This window comes from Anser brachyrhynchus (assembly GCF_964034855.1).
Source record: "Anser brachyrhynchus genome assembly, contig: SCAFFOLD_334, whole genome shotgun sequence".
NCBI classification, from domain to species: domain Eukaryota; kingdom Metazoa; phylum Chordata; class Aves; order Anseriformes; family Anatidae; genus Anser; species Anser brachyrhynchus.
The window spans coordinates 27,857-43,531 of NW_027663949.1; the positions used below are offsets into that span (position 1 = coordinate 27,857).

General features: G+C 40.5%; 1 protein-coding gene across 1 annotated transcript; it reads right to left on the reverse strand.

Moving 5' to 3' along the window:
• Positions 1-4,819: 4,819 nt before the first annotated feature.
• On the reverse strand, positions 4,820-12,560 carry LOC308186577 (ubiquitin carboxyl-terminal hydrolase 42-like). The gene is made up of 12 exons (XM_080608704.1): positions 12,080-12,560; positions 10,991-11,228; positions 10,083-10,283; positions 8,885-8,995; positions 8,622-8,724; positions 8,391-8,458; positions 8,164-8,234; positions 7,554-7,629; positions 6,511-6,541; positions 6,206-6,317; positions 5,746-5,886; positions 4,820-4,905 (listed from the first exon to the last, which is right to left on the reverse strand). The coding sequence occupies exons 1-12, from the start codon at positions 12,545-12,547 to the stop codon at positions 4,879-4,881; spliced, it is 1,647 nt and encodes a 548-aa protein (XP_080464830.1). The 5' UTR covers positions 12,548-12,560; the 3' UTR covers positions 4,820-4,878.
• Positions 12,561-15,675: the final 3,115 nt, after the last annotated feature.

Sequence of the window (15,675 nt, forward strand, 5' to 3'; positions counted from 1 at the left end):
CTAACTTGATCTATTTCAAATCTCATTTTAACTTTAAAGAGCAATCAGTTTTGCGGTTCCTGTCTTACTAAGTTGCCTTGTTTTGCATGGAAGGTCAGCCTGTGAATGTTTTGCTTTATTGCATGCTTCAAAAAAAGGCTGAGAGGAAGAGACTGGAGGAACCTTTTCTATTCTATAGACTTTCCCCCACGAATGTGGAATTGCAGGCTACTTGGATGAATGTTCGAATGTAAGGGAGCAAGCCTCAGCCAAAGGAGGTAGAATCCTTGCTTAAGAGGAAGTAGCAGTGTGGGGACATCTTTGCTTAATGGGAGCCGTTTAAACTCTTCATAGAAACTCAATAAGCTCTACATCTTATGTTTGGAAAGCAGTATGGTTACGCAGCTGCTAACCTAATGACTTGAGTCTTCTGCTCTGCAACCACGTTTTGTTTTCAAGCAGTGCATACATCAGTTTAGGCTTTGGACAAGGAGATTTGTAATGCAAATAGTGATAAACCAGAATCAGTGCTACTGACGAGTGTAATGGTGAAATGCAGCAAATCAAGTGTTCCTGGAGAACTGTGAGATTACAAAACCAATAAGCCATGAAGCACTTTTTTTTTTTTTTTTTAATCAATTCTTATATGCTGAAATAACACCTTCAAGAAAATCTGTTTATCCAGCCAGGCGACGGTGTCTACCTGTAAGCACAAAGGAAACGCCTTGAGAGTTCGTTTGCTGTATTTGAAGTTCTTATACCCTGCAGAAATAATTATTTAGAGTAACATGTAACTGAGGAGATCGTAGCAGGAAGTATATTATTTCTAGCATTAAATTGCTGCCCCGTTGCCAGTGCAATCTAGGGAGAGAACTGTATATAATAGTTAAACTCCCCTGGACTGACTTAAATTTTAAAATATTCTGACAAAGTAAGCTCTAAATCACTTGACATTTTGAACAGTTTTAAACGGGTACAAAACCGAAGCTTTATAAACCAAGCAGCATTTATAATGCTTCATATATAAAAACAATGCCTATTTTTAAGATTTGTTACATATCTATGTAGATACGCTTGCTGGAAAAGCCAGGTCTGTTGTAGACCAAATGCTGCAGATTAAGACTTGTGGCTTACCAGTTCCATTTCTGTATTTTCTTGGAAAATGTTTCGAGTTAGAGTTTAAATATAAAATGTAAATACTGTACAGATATATATTGAAATAAGTATTTCTTGGTGTACACAGGTGATTTGCATGACAAATACTCTGTATCGATCATTGTTAAAAACGCAATGTTCTGTGTAAATCCACTGCGTATTAATCTTTTCATTTATCATCAAGAGCTGTTACTTAAGCCTGGACATTCTCAAAAATAAAGTGTGAAACTATATACCATTGTGTAGCTCCTCCTTTATCAAGAGTACATGCAAGATAATTGCTCCTTTTTTTTTTCTTTCTAGAGGATGATTCAATTTTATAGCATGGATTATAACCGCTCTTGCAAGTGACCTTCTTTTAAGCACAACAGTTTAAATGATCAGGTTACAGAGAAAACCCTTTCACTGCAAAATAGATTCAATAAAGACTTGTGGCTTACCAGTTTCATTTCAAAACCCAAGGTGTTGGGTTTGATGGAAAAATGGTTGGTTTGGATGGTAAAAAGGTCGTCCGTTTTGATGGTAGGTTTAGTCTGAGTATTGAAGGCTTCCATCAGTAAGCTCTGCATCTGAAAGACAAAGGGAAGAAATGTCATTCCCTGTTGTGATACTCAACATGGAACTGTCTGGCTCAGTGGTTTTCTTTCTAAAGAGAGAAGTCACAAGCCTGCACACAGCTTGATCTGCTCTCTGACTACAGGGCTGAACTGACTGGAGAAGGCAGCTTCCAAAGCCCTCCCATTAAACTGACTGCATTTCAGTTCCATGCTAAAATTGGTCAACTGTACAGAATATTAGGACAAAGCTACCTGTTTTGATAGCAAACGGTAGACCTTAGGTAAGTTGCATTCATTTGAAGGTTTGACTGGACGGCATCCTTGTTTTACTAGTGATCTTGTGGTCAAGCTGACCAAATCCTAGCCACAGAACAGAAGCGTTCAGAAACTGGCTAGAGAGAGCACTTATTAGAGAGAGCAGGAATTTAACTGCTTTAACGCTGCTCTTTCTCTCACGTATCTGGAATTTCCTTAAATCACAAATTATCACTAGCTATCCTTGTTAATTTATTCAAAGTAACATGAGTCCAGGTGAAAAGGCACACTCTAACAAGTCCTCAGTTGTTCCTAGTCTGCTCCTAGCTTACTTGAGAGGTTCAATACAGTAAGAAATAAATAAATAAATAAATAACCTGCTGAAGTGGCCTTTTTTCAGATTAGATTCCACCATTCAGAAAATCCTGCTTAAGAGATGTTTTTTCTTTTCTTTGAAAGACTGACCTTCCCCCACATGAAACTAATTAGTATCTTTAGGCTTGATGAAATACATGAATTCCTCAATTTACCAAAATTGCTTTGCACAGCCCTCCCATCCTGCTTATGTTGCAAGCAGCGTATCTAAGTGGGGTACTGTTGGGGTACATCTCTTTCACTCATGTAGCCCAGTGATCCCAATGCCCTGGACTTGTGTAATGTGTGCAAGACATTTACTTTCTCCCTATACTTTTGACTGGTTTAGAATAAGCGAGTTCGCCATCTGCTGGCCAGAGAATTCACCGAAACCCAAAGAGCATTAGAGCAGACGCATTTTCTTCTGTGCTATTCCTGATTTATCAGCTAGAAGAGACACAGTTTAGTACAATCAGGATTCTTTTGACATTAGTAGCATAAAAAGTCTATTTTTGCAACACTGGTATTTGAAAGACCTCCGTTCAGTCCCTAATTTTGTTCTTGATAATGGGACAGATTGTATTAATGTTTGCAAGAATGTGTGAACAACCAGCCTCCCCTCCATGTCGTATTTTAAGATTAAAACTTGTGGTCGTCCCTGTCTCAAAACACAGTCATGCTTTGCAACAATCGCACTCCCTCTTTAGCTTGAAGGAACTTGTCAGTGCCAGAATCTACTGACTATGGCAATTTACTTCATCATCCAAACCGGGCAGAATTTTTGAAAACCTCTAGCAAGATTTCACTTCTCCAAACATTATGTAGAAGACATTCAGCTGTAAAGCAAGAAGATGAAGTCCTTTGTTTCCTATGCCAGAATGACATTTTCAACACTGAACAGGATTGTCACCGACCGTTAACTGGTTGTTAAGTTGTGGCTAGGTATAAAATGTAGAAAATGTTTAAAAATAAAACTTGCCTTTGGATAGTGAACTGTCTTCTTCGGGGATTACTTCAGTTACCTGTAAGAGGAAAACAGATGATTTGGGGGGGTTGTTTGTTTTTAAGAACGGGTGCAGTCTTGCCAGTAATTTAGCTGGTATTTTTCAAAGTGACCTCTTAGAAACTTTACAGCACTGTTGAATCAACATGTCTCTAACCCTACAATTAAATAATGCTAAAAGATGCAGCAATTTATCTTCCTGCAAGTGCTTATTAAGATATCTGAGTAACTGCGACCGTGGCTTCATCACAGATATATATATATATATATATATTTAATACTACACACTTCTGCTCAGAAAGAAAATCACGGAAAATGTAAAATTTCATTTGAGATGCTGAATTTGTTGCAGTGTGAGATCTTCTTCATCACATGATTCTATTCGTAATTAAACCATATTATCTACTGAGAGACCAAGATTACGACAAGAACAGCACAGAGTTCAGCATGAAGCCGATCAGGAGCTCAAGTTTGTACTTATTTTTTTGTAAGGAGATGTACCAAGCTGGCTTTTTTATTGTTTCATCAGCACATTTCTAAGCCTATATGAGCAGGGGAAAAAAAAAAAAAACAAAAAAAACCCAAGTAGAACAATTGCAGGGCTCCTCAGTTTACAGCATGAGGTCGCTTTTTCCAGGTGAAAAGCAGAGCCATAAGTGGCAGTACACTAAAGCCCTGGCACGTGGAGATCCGAGAGGAGAGCTGTTTGGCCCTCCTTTTCACTCCTGGGAACCACATACCTCAAAACCCACAGACTATGGGATATATCTCAGAGAAATCTTGGGAAAGGAGAGCATGAAGAGCATGTTTGTAAATTTATTTCTCCCTGGGCTTCTTCTGCTTCTCCAAGAAATACTTGTTTGAATATAACTTTGGCAGCAGTACTTATGCTGTTTTGCACCTACCACATTTAAAACTCCTACAAAAAACTGAAAAGTTAGACTGAAAAGCATCTCTTTCCGTTCTACTTTGTAAAGCTGCATGTTTTCCTCATGCAAAACAACAGGGGAATGGAAGCTAGAAAAGGAAATGCTGAATGTAAAACAAAACAAAACAAACCTCAGCCCTCCAGGACAAAAGCCGATAACTAAGTGCTTTCTAACATGCTGATTAGGTTTCAAGAGGATACCGCTTTAAATAAGTGTAATTGTCTGTCCATAGGCAGAAGCTGAATAATGGCAGGATGAATATCTATACTTAATTTTTTGTTACTGTCTTCCTGTAGCACACAGGGACTTGTTACGTTTAGGGAAAATGCTAACCTAATGGAGGGTTTAAACCATAAGCTAGTTTGTTATACCAAAATGACTGAGAGAACAAAGCATAAAGTGTTTTCAGATTTCTAGTACACCTTGATTGCTATCCATTAAACTTAAGACAGGTTAAACAAAGCACAGGAAATAAGAGAACTCCTAGTCCCACAACTGGCAAATTGTGCGCACACTTTCCATTCCTGAGAAAATAATACACAAACCTGAAAAATGCATTTAACTGAGAAACGAAGACATCCTTGTCCTATTGGAAGACTAAGGTGACAGCTCTTGGGCTCAGTGATTTTCAGGTAAGCTCCAGTCTTCAACTTGCAGACACCAGTGACAGCTCCTTTTTTTGCATTGAAAGGGAAAATGTTTCAACAACACATTGAAAACATACTTAAGGGACAAGAAACAAAATCAAGACTGCAGTGAGAAGGAAAACAGAAAAACAATACTGGGAAAAAAAAAAAAAAAGAGAAAAGAGAAAAGACCTTGGTCTTTGTATCGACCAACGAGATAAGCCTTACACATTTTTAAGTTTATTTTTGACGATTGATTGATGCGTTACCAGATATTAAGTACTAATCAAGAGCAAATATTAACACTAGTAAGAATAAATCCGATCCGCCAGCCCTTATTCAAAATACATCAATTTCTAATTTGGAGACAACGTCTCTCTGACAAGGAAGTAGAAAAGCTGTAAATACCGATATAGTTTCCTCTCCCGATGTTCCATATACATACCGACGCTGTTCCTACACCTACACTCTGAGCATAAATTTATGTTGACATGAGTATCGGGTGTTATTTCTCTCTCTGTTTGCCTTGAGAGACTCTCCTCCTGTCCACTGAAAAGTAAACTCAAGATTCCAGATCAGTTAAGACAGTTGCTAGCCCCCCATTCAGAGTTCTGCAGCAGCACTGTTCAGATTTTTCAGCAGTCTCTTTACAAAATGACCACTTATAAGTGTACAAAAACACTTATCACCTAGCTTCTCAGTAGGTACACGTTTGGCCTCTCTTAAGCAGAGAGTCAATCACAGCTTAAGATTTTATACAAGATCCCATTTTCAAGTTTGGGGTTATTTCAGAAAATCTTTTTGCCTAGAAACAGTACTACTAGTAACACTTGAACTGGTTTGCCAGCACAACCTTTTACCGTGTTAGAAATGATGTTGACTTCTACCTTCATGTAGCATACATAGTGTCCTGTGCGACAGTTGATTCCATGATGCACCAGCACCGCATATAAGGCGTAGAGGAGTGGTTCTCCACTTGACTGAGACATGTAGGCTCGGAGGTCCAAATACTCAGGATATTTTACCTCCTAAAGAGAGACCAAGAAGATAGAAAAATTATATCAGAGTACTTCGCGGACTAGCCAGAGAAAAACACTTCCAAAAAACAGAGACTGGAATTATATGAATATATTTCTTGATTCACTAAAAATAAGTCTTCCCATAAGCAATGTTTAATACTAGAAGTTGCAGACAACTGTTTCCTGATGAATTAGCCTTCTCAGAGGAAAGTATATGCTTCTTGTCAAGCAGGAACTTTACTGATATTAAGAGAAAAATGAAAAAAAGAGAAAATGAAAATAAAAGCAGACCATTTCTCTATATTCTTAAGGTATATTCTTAATATACCTTGTTGATCTTTCCACCTGTGAAATCTGCAAATCTTTTCAGTGATATTGTGAGAACGTTGGAAGAACGGTGTATGGTAAATCTCTTGGATGCAGGAACCATCTTTTTACACCTTAAAAACAAGCAGAGACAAGTGTTTGAAAGCATCATCTTTTTTGCCCCCAAAACAAACTCGTTTTAATGTCTCATGCATGCTTATGCTATTTGAATGATATTTACTTGCATCATATGTTTGGTTTTTTCTTTTCATAAACCCATGCACTGCATGTCACGTTTGTTAATACAGAGAAGAAGGTAAGTTTTACCAACAACTCAGAGCATAGCGGGAACAGGAATCTCTCACGAAAGCGTATTACCAGGGAGTTATAAAATATAAACAAAAAATAGTAAAAATGAGTTATATATAAGACTAATAACAGTTATCAGCAATGGAAAAAGTACTGTACATGTGCAAGGCCTTTCCTTTTAAGCTCACAAAAAGACGGAAAATTCTGGCTTTAAGTGTGACTGAACCGATCACACCTCAAAGAGCACATTAAGGAAGGACCATGCAATTCAGATGTGAGGTGCTATTACAGTTCTTTCTCTTCCTCAGACATCACTTATGAGAATCCTGAATACGCTGCATGTTGCTTTCTAGGATCCGCAGGCCAAGACGAACCTGGGATTAAATTGCTTTAATAACCTATTGGACGCTCTTGATTCGACACCCTAATTTCCTTAGTATCCAACAACAAGAAGTGGATACTGCATTTTTCATTTAGAGGGGTCAGGCATGAATTCTACAGAACTGAGCCGGGCACTCTGTGCTTTTCTGAGGGGATGTTTGACTAACAGCTTGTTTTGCCAAACCATCTTATGCAAATATTCAATTGTTTCTCACATACGTAGAAACATCTTACATATTGATCAGCACAGAGAGCGCCTGAACTCAACAGGCTTTCCCTGTGCACGGGTTAGGCTTAAGGGAGCTCATTTCGGACATTAGTCCACATCGACAGGTTTCACAGTTCAAGAGCTGTGCAAGACGCTGTTTAGTGAGCCAGCACAGGCTGCTAACATTCATTACCACAGAGCCAGCTCACATTCCCTGACACTCAATCTAACTTTGTTTCACAGTGAACGCTAGGACCTGCAGGAACCTGCTGCTGCCTTCCACTCCAAATCATTCTCCATAGCTCCTTGCTTCAGCTCACCACTACTAGAAAATGAAGCAACAACAACAACAACAATGCTGCGTCTCCTTATTTCTAAATGAAGTTAAAGGATAACTTACGCTCTAAGTCATGTAATATATAAAACTAATATCTAGTATTAAGACATAATTAGTAATAATCTTACTCGCTACATTTATAGCAATTCTCTCCATCCAGCTCTTCAGGTTTCACAAATAGTTCTAGAGCTCTGGTAACAGATGAAACCGCCTAGAGGAGCGAGAGAGAAGAGCGTAAAGTCACTGTAAATTCAAAATTCCAGAGACGCACTAGGAGTTTATAAGAGAACCTGACTAACACATACTTAAGCGATCTACTATGAGCACTGTCAAGAAGGAGGCAGAAAGAGCATGCTCAGCGTTTACCTCACCTGGAAGTCATTCTACTTTGAAACAAATCATTTTCCAGTAACGCAGACAGCATCTATAGTGTGCTTTGTCATCAATACTGGCAACAAATCCAACAGTCTAACAATTAGACGTATATTGAGGTAGAACAACAAAGAAGTGTGACAGTATTATACTTTGCGCAGCAATAAAATTCTTTCCCCTTAAACCCAATGCAGACGTGGAGACTATTTACAGGGGTTCCACAGAAGGACAAAGTCCAATCCACTTTCTAACCACCACCAAGCTCTTATATTTTAACATTGTACGTGGTTTGGTTTTTTAAGTTAAACAAGTTTAATTTAGAAAGTTATACATGTACTTAAACATCATGAATTATATTTACAAAACCTCCTACCTTTACATCCAAAGTGATATCAAGAAATGCCTCATACGTATCCGAAACTGCTTTGCAATTCAAGCACTTCACTGGAAGCAAAATATAAATGCTTAACAACACGTGAAGGAGACTAACTGTCCACATTCAAGTTGTCGATAGATACTACTTCAGACAAACTACAGACTGCTTTACTACCGACAAAAGACACAGATCAGTTCTAAGGACAGGAATATTTTTAAAAGTACCTCTTGATCTTAGAAATCCTCCAAATATTTGATGAATGATGGTGGTAGCTTGAGAAGATCTGTCCAATCTGGAAATAAATTATAATCAGACCTCAGAAGATTTAAGGCACACAGTTAACTCTTCAAAGAGTTTTATGAAAACCAAGGATGACCTAGACTTTCAGTTTTGATAGTAAATAAAGGCCTAAAAGGTGCTAGAGAACGTATAAAAGTGAATTTGTTTATGCTTACTTGGTGCTTCCATTCAAGCACGCTTCCTGCATAGCATCAACAGTATAGCGCAAGAACTCGTGTGCGTCTTCTTGACTGCCAAAACGGAAATGTTGTCCTATTCCTAAATAAGAAGATGATAGTATTCACCTCATTTAAAAATGAAGTAATTCTCCTGTTTCTAAAATCTCTCTTCTTTACAGTGTTAAAACCATTTATACACATCAAATAATTATTTGAAGATTACAAGATGCTGAAAAAGAAACACATCTGAAGCCACTTACGACTGAGATTATTGATAACACGCGTAGGCTCGATGGCATCAACAGTGCAACGCAGGGCCTGGTTAATGTGAGTCTCCATCGTGCACATCATGCAAAAATCTTGTTCACGACCTGAAGAGTGAAAGAAGAAAGCATCCCAGTCTAGCGAAACAGACATAACTACAAACAAACATATAAGTAACATTTAAACTATAGATACAATATCCACTCTCCTTGTCCCAACAGCCTCCTAACATTTCATTTCACACAACTTTATAGAATAAAAATATCCATTAAGCCTGTATTCAAGTGCATTTTGTGATGAGAAATCTAAAAGACTACTGCAAAGTCACGTTTGTAAAGGCTGACAGGAATGTGAACTCCACAGGTTGCAAAATGTATGAGGAAAGAATATTTGACCTTGATGATACAGCATTAAGAGAACGTGGGTTATTTTCAGCACAGTGCTGTCAGGTGAGCTTCATGATACAGAGCTACGAGTCCTTTGGGAGAAAGGAAAAATTACAGTAATGTATGTAATAGTACTTCTGCCCTCCTTTTTTCAACAGGATTCTTAACTGAAACGATTTCTATATACAGGAAGAAAACAGTTAAATTTCTAGGTATTGATACAAAGATACCAGCCTAAAAAGCATACAGGTTTAGTACAACATTTACTTTATAGTACAACATTTTATTTAGGACAAAATCAGTCTAGATTTTAATACAGTCCCACAAAAAAATCTAGTCGTGTTCATAACAGCTCATATTGCTTTCTAGGTTTTTTTTGTTTTTTTTTTTTTTTTAATTGGTTCAACAACGAACAGACCCTTTATTGTAGTGCATTATGGAACCTCGGCTGTGCAGACTAAAGACCTATGATGCCAACATCCTAAATTTTATTGCCTTTCTAGCAGCAGGAAGCCCAAATAGCCCAAATGCCAAATGTTCATTAAATGCATTACTGTCCAATGCACTTCATTATTCCCATGAAGCAAGAAAAGATCCTTTTAAAAAAACAAACAAACAAACAAACAAAAAAAACACATGGTGCATTAAACGCACTCCATATGCTATTCCGAGCCCACTGCTAATACAATGCTCAAAGCCAGCGTCTACAGGTAAAATCAGACAAGTAAGTTTGTCTCACAGAATCACTGCTGTTCTTTCACCTTCACAGCTATCCAACAGATTTAAAATACTGTTAGAAAGTACTCACATGACTGGCTGTGCTCAAGAGAAAGCATGTAATTGGCAAGTGGGGGGGTGTAGGTCAAACACTGTAGAGTAGCATTAAGAAAACACGTGTTGCCAAGATTGTACAGGCCAACTCCAACACTTTGTGTTTCTTGCCAATCCATACGTATCTTCTCAGGTGGAAAAAGAATCCTTTGTGGCGGAGCAATTCCATCATTAACAACTGCAAGAAAGTTATATTTAAAAAGAGATTTTGTTTGTTTGTTTCTAAGAAAGGTATTAAGTATATATAGGTATAGTGAATATATAAAGTATATATAGGCATAGTAAAAATACTATTCTGCGGGAGCACCTAGAGGAACTAGCTACAATCCAAAACAGAAAAACTTATTGCAGACACCTTTAATACCGCCATCTTCAAATTGGCTGGTCAACACAACGTTTTGGGAAAAAAAAGTTTAGTCAACCATTTTAATTTCTTCCTTATTATATGCTTTTTTCCTTATTATAACTTCAACCACAAACTTAGACTTGAAATTATATGGTAATAAATGCAAGGACAATGTAAAAACAAATAACTAGGAATGACGGTACCCCTACAAATATCAGATCTTTTCCTGAGCAATCTTAACATTCAAAAACCTGTGAATAATGGAACCTGTGAATAGCAACAATCAAACACTTTTCTTTGCAAAACAGAAAAGATATGGATGAATCAGTGCATTACAAAATGCTCCCCACATTTCTCTGTCGACTGTAAATATATCAAAATTAATTTCTGTAACGTCAGTCACTTCAGTTGCCTTAGGAGAATCGCTTTGGAAGTCTTTATTCACAGTAGTCCTGTTCTCTATCAGTGCAACAAGCAAGAACTACCACTTTCTACTTTTGTTTTGAAGAAAACGGAGGCAGGATAAAGCGCACACTTACTTAGATCTCTTTGGGCAAAAGGCTTAGATTTTTCAGAGGATCTACAATAAATAGCACCTCCACATCCTTGGGCCACAGAGACTTGGCTTGAATCTTCTGCAGGTGGTATCCGGCCCCAGTTTGCGGTGCGTGACATCAGTTTTTTAGTACTCGGTTTCTTGGATTTGCCAGACCGCCTTGAAGATGGCTTTTTAGACTTTGAAGATTTGGGCTTGTTAACTATGGTCATTGTTCTCATCTGCGACAGAGACAAATGTTCTGGCTGACGTAAGAATACCAAGAAGCATTCCAAGAAGAAAAGAGTAGTAGAAGTCCTGTCACTTAATCTCAAAGAAACGGCCTTGAAGAACTAACTTGCTGGTATGAATGATTTAAAAGGAATCCCCAAACTAAACACACAAAGGAAAAATTTCCATCAAAACTCTATCAGTATTACTTTTAGCTTCTGCAGAACTAGTGGCTGATGCCATTTCTTTCACTTTCGTAGGATTTTAATCCATTACAACTCTGGAGTCTTTTTAATATAAAAATGCAAATGACATTCTCTGAGGGGAATCAGTTATTTATTGCATTTTTGGAGCTTTGCAATTATCTATTAATTATTACCTATTATCTAATAGATAATGGTTGCGATTTATATATAATTGTTGCTCACGCTAGTAATGGAGCACTATTACTTTACTGCCTGCGCTTTTCTGCTTCGTGTGCACAAAGGTACCTGCATTTCGCTGCTACTTTACTTCTGTCTTTCCAGGGCTCACCCTCTACCTCACTGTCTACTGCACCAGTCATGATGGCTTGGTTGTGATTCTATAATGAGCCTAGCTTTTGAATACACTTTTTCTGGGCGTCACTTTGTGATAGCAAGTTAATTTGTGAGGGCTTATCACCTATGACCTGCTTCTCAGTAGGTACACGTTTGGCCTCTGTTAAGCAGAGAGTCAATCACAGCTTAAGATTTTGTCCAAGATGCCATTCACGAAACTGAGTTTAACCTTGACAGAACTGAGTTTAACCTTTAAACCTGAAGCTCCGTTAAAGAATAAAGCAGCACCCAAGCCAGGAAATAGAAGTTAATCGTCACTTTACCCTGAAACGCACGTAAAGCCGGTGAGCTATTCTGTGCTGGCAGGATTGCTGCCGGGATGGCCGACGAGGCGGCGGGCACAGGGGGCCACAGGACCTGCTCCCCGGGGCCACAGGTCCTGTCACAGGGGGCTGCCGGGGGTCTCCAGGCGCCGGGAACAGCGGCAACAGCGGGGACAGAGGGGACAGCAGCGACAGCAGCCGCCACCTCAGCCGAGGCCGTCTCCACAACTGCCACAACGGCCTCGGAACGCCGCCCAACTCGGAGCTCCAGCGTGACGCCTTTTCAACCTGGCCGCGGTGCTCACGGCTAAAAGCAGAGCGTTTCCTCCGGCGTGTCTTTACTGTCGGTGCCGGACCGGCCCTCACCCCGAGCTCTCCCTGCCGGGAGGGCTTTGCGGTTGGGGTTTCCCTCCCGCCGCCGCCGCGGGCAGGCCCCGCGCGCAAGCTGTCCGCGCTGGGGAGCGGCATGTCGCCCGCGGCGAGAGCCCGAGGGCGCGACACGAAAAAGCCCCGACACGAAAAAGCCCCGACGTGCGGGCGAGGCGGCGGGGACACGGCTCTGAGGGAGCGGCCGCTTCGCCCCGCCGTCCTCCTCCCCTCCCGGGCCGCCCCGCCGAGCCCCGTGCGCCTCAGGTGCTGCCCTGAGAGGGCGCTCGGGCACTGGGACAGCTGCCCAGGGCAGTGGTCGTGGCACCGAGCCTGACGGGGGTCCAGAAGTGTTTGAACAATGCTCTCAGACATAGGCTCTGCTTTTGGGGTGGTCCTGTGTGGAGCCAGGAGTTGGACTCGCTCATTATTGTGAGCCCTTTCCACCTTGGGATGTTCTCTGATTCTAGGTCAGCAATCCATTATCTGATGAGAGGTGTGGAGTCATTCGAAGGGAAGAGAGACCAAAACACTTCTGGTTTCCAGAAGCGGGTATTTGGTAACCAAACCGATGATTCCTTTTCTTCTAGAGCGAGTAGCAGCAGGGATCCGCTTTACAATATGCTGGCAACAAGGAAACGAAGAATTGCAAACAAGACGTAGGACTTGAGCAGCAGCTTGTATACATGCATCAGCTTATAAATGAGCACACAGCTGAGCGATAATGCAAAAATTGGACAAACTAAGAGAAGACGTTAACTGTAAATTTTATAGGTATACACTTTACTATGACGTAAGAACTGGGCAAGACCTTTCAGGGAAAAGAGCTGTTGGCATGTAATTTGAAGTAAGCTTCAAATCCCAGAGGATGATTTTGTTGGAACTTTATTCAGCTGAAAACGTGGAAGCCTTGTTTCTGCTTGTGTTAGTTACAGCTCCAGTTTACTTTGGTTGGGAGGGAAGGCATTCCAGGCTAACGTGCTGTACCTGTTCCTTCAGCTCGTTCCGGGGGGGGGGGGGGGTACAGGAGGAGGGGGACACACACCGAATCCCACATTAGCAAGGATTATCATTTTGACAGGTGTGATTTCTAATGTGTTAATGACCCTTAATGAGCAAAAGGTTACTACAGGCCAGTCTGGAGCTGGTTTTCTCCTTCTTGTTTTTTCCCTTTTATCCCTTCTCTTCCTTGCTTCTGCTAGCTCAAGGCTACCTGTCTCTCTCCTTCCTTATTTTCTCAGCTAAAAGACTACACAAGCTACAGGCCTCCCTATTTTCTTCAAGGTTTCCTTGCTTTTCTCCCAGCTTTGGGACTACACAGGTGTGCTTTGATATTTGCCAGTATAGCTAAAACTCATGCCAGTCTGCTCACGCACAATAAGCAGTAAGAGTTAAGGACTGGTTTCATCTGCTTTTTACATAGTAACATCCTCCTTATGTTTTAGATATGCTGTAGTTAAAGCTTAAAGTAGTTCAAGTAGTTAAGTTAAAGGAGTAAAGTTACTCCTTGTGGAGTAATTGCCTTAAGTGACTAGGCATTATAAGCACCCCTCCATCCCAAAAGCTACCCGCCTCCAAGGGGCAACCACCCCTCACTGAGCACATCCTCTGAATTTCTCGGAGCCTGTGCCTTTAAACGCATGCGAGGTAATTTCTACCAATCACAACCAAGATACGCATGACTGGAGTCACTCAAGCTCCACCTAAAAGATAGAAAATAATATCAATTGGCTTAAGAGAAAGGGAATGTTGGGGAAGATACTGTCACGAAGGATACCTTCTGACATCAGTCGACAGGCTGAGCCTCTCACCCCTCCCCCCCCCCGCCCACTGGGATGCTGCGAGGTAAGATCTGAACGCTTGGTTATACCAGGCGTCTCCACGGAAACTTAGAAATCTCTAGCGTCTTTATGCTTTTTAACATCTTAATACCTAGGCCGTGTACCTGTGCATTTCATGCATGCTAGCTTGCTTTTGCAGACAGTGAATTTATCACTGGCAATCCAAAGGACCTGTGTATCTGTTGCCGTAATAAACTGCACTTAATTGCATTGTTCCTGGCCGTGACAGTTCTCCTTGAACGCGACTAGAGCGAGGGCGTGCTGCGTTGTTGGTGGATCCGTGGCCGTGATAGTTCAGTACCCTGAAGCCGACCGGACCCGTAACGGTCAATCGGCTACACCCCTTAATGCGACACTACTAAAGGAAGAAGATGACAGGGCTTGCATTAGGCACGAGTTGCATTAGGCTTTGCATGTGAAAACATCCCCAAATAATTTCACATGGATTTAACGTTTTTAAAGGGAAAAAAACAGGAAGGTGTAGTCTTTCTGTAAGCTACAGCCCTAGATAGTTAAGGCATCAGCATTCATTCCTTTGCTTGACAACAAACTATGAACATACAGAAGAGTTAAATATTTTCATTGCATTCTTAAAGGCGATTTTTCAGACTTGTGCTTCAGTTGTTGGAGTTGAAGAAATTGGTAGACGCCCTTACTTTTACGTTAAGACCAAAATCTTTATCTAAGATTGTGTTATCTAACACAACTAAACTCCCACCCCCACATGTCTTTTTGGAACTTCTGAAAGATCTTTCTGCAGTCCCACTCTGATGGTCTTTCAGTTGTTGAACCTGAGCTGTGCCTACCGCACCAACGAATGCTTTCATGACACAGTATTTTGTCAAAGCAGTTTTGCTTCTTGGAGCTACAGAAGCAGCTCTGGCTACATGATAGGGAACTGTGCTGCACTGGCAAAAACAGACTTACTTACAGACTTAACACCACTTGCTAACTTGATCTATTTCAAATCTCATTTTAACTTTAAAGAGCAATCAGTTTTGCGGTTCCTGTCTTACTAAGTTGCCTTGTTTTGCATGGAAGGTCAGCCTGTGAATGTTTTGCTTTATTGCATGCTTCAAAAAAAGGCTGAGAGGAAGAGACTGGAGGAACCTTTTCTATTCTATAGACTTTCCCCCACGAATGTGGAATTGCAGGCTACTTGGATGAATGTTCGAATGTAAGGGAGCAAGCCTCAGCCAAAGGAGGTAGAATCCTTGCTTAAGAGGAAGTAGCAGTGTGGGGACATCTTTGCTTAATGGGAGCCGTTTAAACTCTTCATAGAAACTCAATAAGCTCTACATCTTATGTTTGGAAAGCAGTATGGTTACGCAGCTGCTAACCTAATGACTTGAGTCTTCTGCTCTGCAACCACGTTTTGTTTTCAAGCAG

Bases quoted from the DNA above. Each gene is read 5' to 3' on its own strand.
- LOC308186577 (XM_080608704.1), bottom strand. From the start codon at position 12,547: ATGCCGCTCCCCAGCGCGGACAGCTTGCGCGCGGGGCCTGCCCGCGGC. The intron at 6,542-7,553 runs GTAGCGAGTAAG...CTTTCGTGAGAG, and splicing joins TGGAGAGAATTGCTATAAAT to ATTCCTGTTCCCGCTATGCT. The intron at 6,318-6,510 runs GTAAAACTTACC...CTTGTTTTTAAG, and splicing joins CGCTATGCTCTGAGTTGTTG to GTGTAAAAAGATGGTTCCTG.